Source organism: Neolamprologus brichardi, chromosome 14, assembly GCF_056152115.1.
Source record: "Neolamprologus brichardi isolate AB-2024 chromosome 14, ASM5615211v1, whole genome shotgun sequence".
NCBI lineage: Eukaryota > Metazoa > Chordata > Actinopteri > Cichliformes > Cichlidae > Neolamprologus > Neolamprologus brichardi.
Genome location: NC_142117.1, coordinates 12,407,527 through 12,420,732, shown reverse-complemented (window position 1 = coordinate 12,420,732; position 13,206 = coordinate 12,407,527). Strand labels below are relative to the sequence as shown.

General features: G+C 41.3%; 1 protein-coding gene across 1 annotated transcript; it reads left to right on the top strand.

The window, feature by feature from the left end:
* The first annotated feature begins 3,030 nt into the window (after positions 1-3,030).
* On the top strand, positions 3,031-4,794 carry LOC102786602 (tripartite motif-containing protein 16-like). Its single transcript, XM_006803897.3, has one exon. It carries the CDS (start codon positions 3,045-3,047, stop codon positions 4,716-4,718), a length of 1,674 nt encoding a protein of 557 aa, XP_006803960.2. The 5' UTR covers positions 3,031-3,044; the 3' UTR covers positions 4,719-4,794.
* Positions 4,795-13,206: the final 8,412 nt, after the last annotated feature.

Here is a 13,206-nt window from a genome sequence, read left to right as displayed (position 1 = left end):
ATTTTAATGCCACAGGGGAAAAGGATCCCAAACAAGGTATAAAGTCAGCTTAAACTGCTCTCTTCATTAGAATAACAAACCTCTGACAATCACTTCCTTTTCTCAGAAACGGAATCCAGTTTTGCTGGTACATGTATTTATTTCCTGGTTCCTGTTTAGGAGTATGTTGTAGTTTCTGTCACGAACGCAAATCTTTTGTCACGGAGCAGTCATAGTGTGCTGTGGACCAGGCAGGATGGAGGACCCACACGCAGGACTCGTAACTAAGAGGTTAACTTAAAGTGCAGTTTATTCACTGGGATGACTCATCAGAGAAATAAACATTACTGAAACACAACCAAAATCATAAACACGAAACTAGACTGGACACTGGAACCTAAAACTAAAGAACCCACGGGAACAGAACCAAGAACTAAGAACAATTTCCAAACACAGCACAGGGAGGACGTGACCGTCAACAACCCAACACAGAACAGGGAAAACACAGGGCTTAAATACACACTGGGATAACGAGGGCATGAGACACAGAAGGGGAGCACAGCTGGGAGTAATCTGACATGACGAGAGCAAGGGAAGCAAAACTAAATACATTGAAAGTCTGTGTCTTATGTCAAAGTAAAACAGGAAACAAAACAGACGCCGACATGACTTAGGGATACAGCAGCCATAGAACACAGAACAGAAATCAAAAGACTAGAAAAGAAAAGTGATGACAAAAAATTCAATAATGATGCAAAACTGAAAAGTCTATGGCACAGCATTTCAGGAGGCCGGCCGCAGAACCGGCGGCGGCGACGGAGCAGTTCAGGAGGCCTACCACGCCGGCGAAGAAGTCCAGTCAGCGGCCTGGAAGGTGGCCGCCAGGCCTTAAGTGTAGCTGATGAGGCTTGATGCTGGCTGGGCTCTCCAGAACCCCCAGCTAAAACAGAAGATTGCTGGATGGGCCCCTTGGACCCTCCAGCGGAGACAGGCGGCTGAACGGGGCCCTCGGACAATCCAGCTGGCTTGACATGATGCTGGCTGGGTTCTCCAGAGCCCTCAGCTGAAACAAACTGTGGAGCTGGAGCCACGGAGAGCTGGATTTGCTCACCAGAGCCTCCAGTGGGAGCAGATGCAGGGTCCAAGGATATGGAGATCCCTGGCTGAATATTGTTACGGATTCAAATATTGGGGATGGATACAAGAGGAAAACCAAAATAACAACACTGGTCCGGCCGGGTCAAGTCAAACGATGATTTAATGAACACACGCGTGGGAGATGGACACCATACAGCAGACAGCATCAGATCTCAAAATGGTGGAGCCTTGATCAAACTCTTATAGCCTCTAGTGGCCCCCACCTAATCATAAAAGCCTAAACATTCACATTCTTTCTCTCACACAGCGCCTAAGCTACGACCTTGGCTCCCTGTTTATCTGCTCCTGCTGAGATGGGGCAGAAAACCTCTCCAGTATGCTCTGTTCTCTTCTAATCAGACAAATAAGGCGATGACTTTCTGCAAACAGTATTTCTTATAACTCAGCCGTATAATGCATCATAAAACAATATCATTCATTCACAATAAATCAGCAGTCTAATGTAATGCAAATCAGTTTAACAAATGTAATAGTTATCACCTTCTTCTAATTCAGGAGAATAATGCAAACCAAAACTACATAATAATTCACAATCTTTAATTAGGGGTCTAACATGGCATAAAATAATATTATAATCCAACAATATGTAGCTGACTAGGTGGTCCACTGTAGTCCTTCCATGACTGTCAGATAACAGGGCAGGGTGTGGACTGTGGTTCAGCTACAGGGTGAACATTTCATTCAGGGACAGTGCCAGGGAAGGCTGGCCTGCACAGCTGATATCCAGCTAACAAACCCTATTTAAGTATCTGCCGGGGTCCAGGGGAGAGGGTTGCATAGTGGAGCAGGAGGTGATTGGAAAGCTTTTTGTTTTTGCCCCTTTTCTTTTGTCGATTTTTGTTCAGGTCTACTCACAATTCGCCGGGATTCATTAAGTTATGGAATCACAACTGAATAAAGGATTATTCCAAGAATCCCCAGAAATACTTATCAGTTATTGCAGACATCTCATGGAGTCATCAGTCTCATATCAGAGCAACTGTCAGCAGGAAGGGCTTCTGATATGAAACTGCCAAAATCACACACGTGGAGCATCGCATGTGGTGGTGCCATGTTACAAGGGAGCAGTTGAAAGTAGTTAGTTCATAAATGGGAGAATTAGTGCCTTCTTCACTATTTTGTAGATGAAGAGTTCCTAAAATATTCAGATGAGCCCATCTGGCAATAACAACCACGCCAAATTCAAAGTCACTTTCCCTTTCTTACTTATTCTGAGCTAAACTATACATATTCAATATACCTTAAATGGACTGGTACTTATATAACACTTCTATACTCTGTTTTGAGTGCATCTCCTGAGCCACAAGCATTCAGTTTCATTTGTTGCTTAGTAGTGTAGCATTTCACTAATTATTGGAGGAGTTTCAGTTATTAGTCATGATTGAAGAAAGGCTTTACTACAGCCGTTTCTACTATCTGAAATGTGAAGATGGGATAAACTTTAAGTCACTGGATTCATCAATATGAATTTAATAAACACGGCTGTTGTAAAAAAGGAAGGAAATGCCATGCCTTGGAAAGCAAAGTCTAGACACTTTTCTTTCCAAGCTCCTTAGACTATGATGACCTGGATGACTGAGAACCTTCACAGACTAATACTGGATCACATTTTTTTTGCTGTTTGGAATAGAAAAATTAAAAACATAAACATGCACAGGTGAACACCAAAAATTTATATATTAAAAGGTTATTGCAGGTTAACATGCCAAAGGAGTTCTAAAGAAAGAAGGAAGTCGACTCAGACTGCTCCCTGTCCTGGAATCTTGGCAGCTTTTCATAGAAACAGGTTTCAGTGTTGCTTTTGTGCTGGCTCCTCCCCTTCCACAGACTCAACTCACAGAATGCTGTGAGTTGAGTTGAGCTGCTTTTGCCCAATATCTGGTGATTCACTGCTGTTGAGAGGAGAAATGGCACAGAGACTAAATCAGTTGGATTCAGAGAAATTCTCTTGTTCAATCTGTTTGGAGCTACTGCAAATTCCAGTGACTATTCCCTGTGGACACAGCTACTGCTTGAACTGCATTAAAACCCACTTTGATGAAGAGGACAGGAAGCAAATCCACACCTGCCCTCAGTGCAGGAAGACTTTCACACCAAGACCTATCCTGGAGAAAAATATCTTGTTAGCAGAGCTGGTGGAAGACCTGAAGAAAACTGGACCCCAGGCTGTTCTGGCTGATCACTGCTATGCTGGACCTGAAGACGTGTCCTGTGATGTCTGTACTGGGACCAAGCTGAAAGCCAGCAAAACCTGTCTGGTCTGTTTAGTTTCTTACTGCAGGAAACACCTACAACCTCACCGTGATGTTGCCCAACTAAGTAAGCACACACTTGCTGGGCCATTCAAGAAGCTCCAAGAGAACATCTGTTTTCGCCATAATGAGGTGATGAAGATTTTTTGTCGTACTGATCAGCAGTGTGTCTGCTATCTCTGCTTGCTGGATGAACATAAAGGCCATGAAACAGTCCCAGCTGCAACAGAAAGGACAGAGAAACAGAAAGAGCTCGAGGTGAGACGACTAAAAATCCAGCAGAGTATCCAGAACAGAGAGAAAGATGTCAAGCTGCTTCAGCAACAGGTGGAGGCCATCATTAGCTCTGCTGATAAAACAGTGGTGGACAGTGAGAAGATGTTCACTGAACTGATTCATCTCATTCAGAATAGAAGCTCTGATGTGAAGCAGCAGGTCAGATCCAAGCAGGAAACTGAAGTGAATCGAGTCAAAGAGGTTCTGGAAGAACTGGAGAAAGAGATTGCTGAGCTAAAGAGGAAAGATGCAGAACTGGAACAGCTCTCACACACTGAGGATCACAACCAGTTTCTACACAACTATCCCTCACTGTCAACACTCGCTGATTCTACACTCTCATCCAGTATAAGCATCTGTCCTCAGAGGTACTTTGAGGATGTGACAGCAACTCTTTCAGAGGCCAGAGATAAACTACAGGAATTTCTGAGAGAGAAATGGACAAATTCCTCACTAAAAGTCACTGAAAAGGATGCTCTGCTCTCACCACCAGAGCCAAAGACCAGGGCTGGATTCTTAAAATACTCCAGTGAAATCACACTGGATCCAAACACTGCATTTCCACATGTGTTATTATCTGAGGGCAATAGAAAAGCAACAAGAGTGAAACAAAAACAGGCTTATTTTCATCATCCAGATAGATTCAGTGTATGGGAGCAGGTCCTGAGTAGAGAGAGTCTGACTGGACGTTGCTACTGGGAGGTGGAATGGAGAGGGGGAGGAGTCGGTGTAGCAGTTGCATACAAGAATATCAGAAGAATAGGGAAGTCATATGAATGTTTATTTGGTTTCAATGACAAATCATGGGCATTATGTTGTGACACAAACAGTTATGTATTTTGGCACAACAATGTACAAACTAAGCTTTCAGGTCCTCGGTCCTTCAGAGTAGGGGTCTACCTGGATCACAGTGCAGGTATTATGTCATTCTACAGCATCTCTGAAACGATGACCCTACTCCACAGAGTCCAGACCACATTCACTCAGCCTCTCTCGGTTGGACTTTGGCTTTGGGTAGATGGAGTCACTGCAGAGTTGATTCGAATCAAATAGAAGGACAAGTTCATTTTGATCCCTGATCATTATGTAAACCTCTAAATGAGGCTTTTTCTGAAGCATTCAGTGGGCGACAGATAATTTTGCAGTGATTACAACTGTACTTATATAAATATAAATCAGAATTTGTTATTATAGCTAACATGAGTTAATGTGAGTTTAAATTATGCTACTTTTTTATATTCAGCATACTTTAAATCATTAATCTGTCTACTTTAGTCTGGTTAGTGGTTTTATTCTGTGTAACTCTGTGGCTGTCCTAGGCTAAGTGCAAAACATGCATTGGAGCTGTAAAGATTCTTCTGTTAGTGAATGATTAGGCATTTTATTGTTTTATCATTTTACTCACAAAAGTAAAATAATGAGTACTCTGATTTCTAAAATGTAACAATTAATTTTCCTTTTCATATATGATTGTAAACCTATAATAAACATATAAATAAACATATAACCACTGAGGAATTTATAAACACAATGCACTGTATGAACCTATTCCCTAAAATTACTAGACCTACCAGGATTACATCACATTGTGCAACTCTCATAGACAACATTTTTACAAATGACATTGAAAATAAGACTGTAAGTGGACTCCTGATTAACAATATAAGTGACCATCTTCCAATTTTTACAATCTATGATAGGAATTACAAGATCAATAAAATGGACAGTAAAAAAGAGTACAGACGAGTAAGAACAGAAGAAAGAATGAATGCATTTAAAAAAGATTTATTGAAAGAGAACTGGGGTGAAGCATATCAGGAACAGGACGTTAATAGTGCTTATAATGAATTCCTTAGAATATTTACATTACTGTACAATACCAACTGTCCAATAAAGCAATATAGTAGGAAACATAAATATATGGACTGTCCATGGATAACAAAAGGTCTGCAAAATGCATGTATAAAGAAAAATGCTCTATATAGAGAGTTCTTAAGAACGAGTACTAAAGATGCTGAATTCAGATACAAAAGATATAAAAATAGGTTAACTAATATACTTAGATTTAGTAAAAAGGAATACTATATGAAGCAATTAGATATAAATAGAAATAATAATAAAAGATTATGGGAAATCCTGAACAGTGTTATATAACGTGGGACTGGACAAAAGAACTATCCCAAGTATTTCATTTGTAATGACCATGAAGAATACAATATGGATGTTGTGGCAAATAGTCTCAATGAATTCTTTGTAACTGCTGGACCAAATTTAGCAAGAACAATCACTCATCCTGGGAAAGCACAGGAAAAACCGGATACACAGACAGAAATCCATATTCTATGTTTCTCACAGCTGTTGATGAAAATGAAGTTTTTGAAATTGTCAAAAAATGTAAAAATCAAAAATCTTTGGATTGTAATGATATTGATATGATAGTGGTTAAAAGAGTCATTGAGGCTATTATAAAACCATTTATATACATCTGTAATTTCCAGACAGAATGAAAATAGCAAAAGTCATACCTCTATACAAATCTGGAAACAAACACCATTTCACAAACTACAGGCCTGTCTCTTTACTACCTCAGTTCTCAAAAGTTCTTGAAAAACTGTTTAAAAACCGACTGGAAATATTATATAAACTAAAATAAACATAAACTACTCACTGACAGTCAGTACAGATTCAGATCAAGCAGATCAACATCATTGGCACTATTAGATTCAATAGAATACATCACAAATTCCATAGACAAAAAGCAATATGTGGCTGGGTTATTCATAGACTTGACAAAGGCATTTGACACTATAGATCATGATATATTAATAAGAAAACTGGAACGTTATGGTGTCAGAGGGGTAGTTTTAGATTGGGTCCGGAGTTATTTAAGTGACAGAAAGCAGTTTGTGAAAATAAATGGTGGTTGTTCCTTATGTATGGACATTGCTTGTGGTGTACCCCAAGGGTCAGTTTTGGGTCCAAAATTCTTCAACTTGTACATTAACGACATCTGTAAAGTGTCCAAAGTATTAAAAATGGTTCTCTTTGCTGACGATACAAACATTTTTTGCTCTGGTGATGATCTGCAGAATTTATTGGAGGATATGACTAATGAAATAAGTAAAGTGAAGTTCTGGCTTGATAAAAATAAATTATCATTAAATTTGAATAAATCTAAACTTATGTTATTTGGAAATAGTAGTTTAAATACAAATGCAAAGATTCAAATAAATGGTGTTGATATTGAAAGAGTCAGTGAAAATAAATTTCTGGGGGTAATAATAGATGAAAAACTTAACTGGAGAGCTCACTTAAGATATATTCATTCCAAAGTATCACGTAGCCTTGCAATACTAAACAAGGCAAAGCAGGTATTCGACAGAACATCACTTCATATTCTATACTGTTCACTGGTTTCACCATACTTAAGCTATTGTGCAGAGGTCTGGGGCAATAACTATAAAACCACATTACATTCACTTTTTACTCTTCAAAAAAAAGCAATTCGAATCATCCACAATGCAGGTTATAGGGAACATACAAACTCACTATTTTTGCAGTCTGAAATATTGAAAATTGACGATCTAGTAAAATTTCAAACAGCACAAATTCTATTAAAAGCAAAAAATAAAGAACTGCCAGGTAATATTCAGAGTATGTTTTTTTGAAAGAAGGAAGTTATAATTTAAGGGGTTTTTGTAACTTCAAAACAATGAAGGTACGTACTACAAGAAAAGGCTTTTGTGTTTCTGTTCATGGAGTGAAACTATGGAACAGTCTGAATATGGAATTAAAGCAATGTTCAAACATAAAACTGTTCAAAAAGAGTTATAAAAATATGATCTTCTCGAACTATAAAGACAAGGAAAATATTTAAATTAAGTGAATGTCTCTATTTAAAAAACAAACAAACAAACAAACAAAAACTCATGATGTGATATTATAGTATGTAGTATATCAGAAATCTGTTCACTATTTTTATTACAAATTATATCAGTAAGGAAGCTGACTAAATATTAACTGATAATTTATGGCAAAGGGGTGGGATTAAATAAGTGTTTACTTCTTCCCACTCCCTTTCAACATGTAAATTAATCAGAGCGTTTTTTTGTATGTAATTTGTATAGTATTTTTTTTCTTTTTTCTTTCTTGTTTTCTTTTCTAAATGTAATTGTATATTGTTCACATGTTGAAATAAATTACCAAATTACCAAAAATTGCCAAACCTAATGTGGCTTCAACTTTTAAAATGTAACCAAAATTTGGATCCTGGAGTTGTTTGAGATTATAATGACAATAATGACAATTATATGGATATACTTTTCTTGCATTTATAGAAAAGTATATCTATAAATGCAAGACACATATAGTTACAAATATGTGTGTATGTCTAAATTAATATAATTTTTGTCCCCTGGCTAGTCTAGGGGGTTTGAAGGGACTAACATAAAGGTAAGCAGTGAAGGAGGTGGGTATGTCTGTCAAGGTTCTCAGTCATCCAGGTCATCGTAGTCTAAGGAGCTTGGAAAGAAAAGCATCTGGACTTCTCTGGACTTCTTTGAGTTGCTTGAAGACGTTTCACTTCTCATCCGAGAAGCTTCTTCACTTGCATACCCACCACGGAGGCAGTGGAGACTGTCAGAAAACGACTACAAGAAGACAGCTCCTTGGAAGACAGGACCAACTTCACACCCGATCAGATTTGCACACTGTTAGACCTCAGCCTCACCACTACATATTTCAAATACAACGAGGGTTTCTACAGACAAAAACATGGCTGCGCCATGGGCTCCCCCGTGTCACCTATTGTAGCCAACCTTTACATGGAGGAAGTGGAAAGAAAGGCTCTTGGCTCTTTTAAAGGGAGAGTACCCAGCCACTGGTACAGATATGTAGACGACACCTGGGTCAAAATCAAAAGACAAGAAGTGGAATCCTTCACTGCGCACATCAACGCCGTGGATAAAAACATCAGGTTCACCAGGGAAGACACAAAGGATGACTGTTTGCCTTTCCTGGACTGCGCTGTGCACATTGAAGAGAATGGCAACCTCAACATCGAAGTTTACCGGAAGCCCACACACACGGACCAGTACCTCCTGTTTGACTCCCATCACCCTCTGGAACACAAACTTGGAGTAATTAGGACCCTACACCACCGGGCAGAACATGTTCCCTCTAAGCCCAAAGGGAAAAAGAAGGAACACACACATGTAAAGGAAGCACTTAAAACATGCGGTTATCCTAATTGAGCGTTTATAAAGTCAGCAAAGATGCACAGAAAAGAAGATCAGACACCAGCGAGGGAGGATAAGAAAGACAGACGCAACAACATTGTCATCCCCTATGTAGCCGGTGTATCAGAGAAACTCAGGAGAGTTTTCTCCAAGCACGACATCCCGGTGTACTTCAGACCCAGCAACACACTCAGACAGAAACTGGTTCACTCGAAAGACAAAACTCCTAAACACAAACTTAACAATGTGGTGTATGCTGTACAGTGCAGCGAGGAATGCCCAAACCTCTACATCGGAGAGACCAAACAGCCACTTCACAAGCGCATGGCACAACACAGAAGAGCCACCTCCACAGGACAAGATTCAGCTGTCCATCTGCATCTAAAGGACAAAGGTCACTCTTTCGAGGATGCCAACGTTCACATTTTGGACAGAGAGGACAGATGGTTTGAAAGAGGAGTGAAAGAAGCCATTTACGTCCACTGTGAGTGACCACCTTTGAACAGAGGCGGTGGTTTACAACACCAACTGTCTGCCATCTATAAGCCAGTTTTGAGATCCCGTCCCAGACGCCTTAATGCCCACTCACATCCTGGGCCATCTGACCTCAGGAAATCACATGGTAGGGTGGGGCTAGGTTTCATAATGAGCTCACCCGAAACCCTGGCTGATTGTGACCCACACCCAGTTTCACACCTTGGCTCATGTGATTAGGTAGAGGATCATCAGGGGGTCCTTTGTCCCTCTTTGGGAGGAAGCTCCCACTGGGTTTAAATCTGGGACTCTCTACCATTTGACCCTTAGAACTCAAGAAGCTTCTCGGATGAGAGGTGAAACGTCTTCAAGCAACTCAAAGAAGTCCAGATGCTTTTCTTTGCAAGCTCCTTAGACAGTGAAGGAGGTGGTAATTTTAAAAGGTTTATTTCATGCTCATGTTGAAAACCTGGGTCAGACTGAGGGTTAACTTCAGGGAGAGCCAAGGCCAACATAACAAACAAAACATCCCTGATATGAAAATAAAAGAAACTTACCTAACTCCAAAGAAAACAAAATATACAACCTTTAACCATAACCTACCTAACAACACATAAACAGGAGAAAACAGGGTGTGAAAACAAAAGGCAGCTCTCCCCTACAGGCAGTCTGAACATGAAAACACCAAAAGTGCACATATAAGTCAAAAGGCATGCAAGCCTGCACAGATATGGCAATCAAAATAGCCTGAGGGCCCAGCAACACAGCTCCACAGGCCTTAAGTAGCTCTCTGCTGATGGACAATTAGCTGGATTCTGTGAGTAGCATTCGATCACGACAGAGGAGGTGAAGCCTAGACAAAACATAAGAAGTTAGTTGAGAGAAGAAAACCAACATCATCCTGGGGGATGTAACAGTGCCTTAGTTTTGATGCAATGGGACAAAGACCTGCTCTGCCTGCCTGCTGCCATCTCATACAGGTCGAGATGGCAGCAGCCCAAGCAGGGAAGCACAGACCTCCCTCTCCCTGGCCACCTCCTCCAGCTTGTCCCTGGGAACAGCAACGCGTTCCCAGGCTAGCTGAGAGATATAACCTCTCCAGCCCAGCGTCTGCCCCAGGGCCTCCTCCTGGTGGGGGATGCTCAGAACACCTCACCCAGGAGGCATCCTTGTCAGATGCCAGTACCACTTCAACTGGCTCCTTTCAATGTGAAGAAGAAGCCGCTCTTCTCTGAGCCCCTCCCAGATGGCCATGCTTCTAACCCTATCTCTAAGGGAGAGGCCAGCCACCTGAAGTTTACAAGCATCACTAATTTGTGACGTTTGTATCCCTGATTTTGCTCTTTCAGTTAGGGATGCACTGATACCACTTTTTTGGAAACGAGTACGAGTACGAGTACTTGCATTTCAGTACTCGCCGATACCGATACCGAGTACTTAATAAAAACATGATTTAAATTTGCAGGTAACAGCTTTAGTCCTATAATTTAACAAAAAACAAACAAACAAGGGACTAGTTTAGAATTAAGAACATTTGTTTAAAATGAAAAGCATGTTGTATGCAACATTACAGAATAAATAATTATAAAAAAAACAAAATGTAATTTTAAATTTGTTCGTCTGTTTCTCTGTTTAGAAGTCTCACTAGCACAGTCACAGCTGGGATGACATCAGAGGCTAGTGCGTCGTAGCTGCTCACTTTTTTAGTTAGTTCCTCAAAGGGGGCGAGGATGGCAACAGTCGTCTCCATAAGAGCCCATTGGTGAGCGGTGAGATAGTCAGGGAGTTCATGCTCGGACACCCCAAGCCCTCACTTTTGCTCAATGAGGGACTGGAGCATGTAATACGTGCTGTTCCAGCGAGTCTGTACGTCCTGCTGCAGTCTCTTTATTGGCTAGTTGAGCTGTCCCTGAATGTCCTCGAGGCGGGACTAGGCTAAGGCGGAATGTTTAAAATGCCCAACTATTTTCCGTCCCACTGCTATAGCATCAGCTATGCTCCTCTGTGCTAATAAGCGTGGGTAAATAAGCGTGGGTAAACTCTTTGTACTCGTTGTCGTGTTGGGATTTTAGGTGCTTGATTAAATTACTTGTGTTAAATGTGCTACCTTTTGAGCCTCCTCTGGACAATTTCGCTGAGCACAACTTGCAGTCCGCCTTTGTTTTCGCGTCTTCGTTCACTTTGAAATAGTTCCACACGGCTGATATGTCTCGCCTCGCCTTCTCCCAGCTCTGAGCTGCAGCCGGGGCCTGGGGGCGGGCACTCGGCGCCTGTGATTAACCCCTTACATGCCGCTCAAACATAGACAGGTCTCAGACCGTGGTATCGGTCCTCGGTATCGGGGGACTTTTAACGAGTACAAGTACTTTAGAAAATGTGGTATTGAGGCTGATACCCGATACTGGTATCGGTGCATCCCTACTTTTAGTCACTACACACAGCTCGTGACCATAGGTGAGGGCAGTAGCGGTTTTTGATACGGGCGACAAGGGCAGTTGCCCGGGGCGGCATCGTGGTGGGGGGCAGCATCACGGGCATCGGAAAAAAATAAAAATAATACATTACTCGTACTTATGCCAGCGCATATTGGGAATGGCATAGGCACCGATCGGTTTTCTATTGCCCATTTGCTGGGAGTAAGAGCGCCCTCCGTTTGCGAGGTGCGCCTGCTGCTTGCGGCACAGGGAGGAGAGGGCAGGGCGGCGGGGGATTCTCTGGCTGGCTGTATCAGTGTCTAATAACCAACTCGCAAAATAAAACAAAATAAAATTTAAAAAAACAAACACAAAAACACCAGACATTATGATACAGACTTATAATTTGGTGTTTCAGGCATCTGACAAGGATGCCCCCTGGGCGCCAACTGGGCGAGGTGTTCCGGGCATGTCCCACCGGGAGGAGGCCCCGGGGCAGACCCAGGACAAGCTGGAGAGATTATATCTCTCGGCTGGCCTTGAAACGCTTTGGTGTTCCCCTGGATAAGCTGGAGGAGGTGACAGGGGAGAGGGAGGTCTGGGTTTCTCTGCTTGGGCTGCTCCCCTGCGACCTGGTCCCGGATAAGCAGAAGAAATTTATAATTTAGAAGAAAATGGATGGATGGATGCATTGAATTGTCACTGATGTCATCATGATGGATCCTTGATGTATTTTTAGTTGTCATTTGTTACATTTTTCTATTGATCATTTGCTATTGACTTTTAAGTGCCTTTTTTTTTTTTTTTTTGCCAGAAACACTCACTTCACAAAGAATTGGGAACCTAACCTGACTGCACTTAACAGGATAACCGAGCAGGATGACCTGGCTCAAAGAAAACAGCAGGTCAGTGTTGTGGATGGTCTCTGTATTCAGGATCACTGGTTTGATGGTGCAGCCTGCTGCTGGTTCCAATGTAAAATAATATTCCATATTAAAATGGTGAAGAATAGTTGTAAAATTGGGTAGTCTAAAAGAACTGACTGTATTTTGACTTCCATCATTGCTGTACAACTGTTTCAAGCTCTTTTCTGGCATTAAAATTTCAAATCTTAAATCTTAACACAGCTTAAAGGTTTCTAACTTTTGACATTGGAAACACAGGTGTGGTATTTCAATACTTCAGTCCTTCCCACTTGTGAGCAGCAGGATCCTCCTTGTTACTCTTACCTTGTTAGTGTGTTGCATAGTGGAAAGATATCAATCAAAACTAAAAGCTTTACAATACCATGCTGGTGTTTGTTGTGTTCGTTTTTTAGTTTTCATCTTTCAAGCTTAAAACCCAGTGCACTGCAGTTTACAGTATTCCAAAAATCCACATATGGCACATTTAAAAGTTGTTCACAAAGTGCTTTGG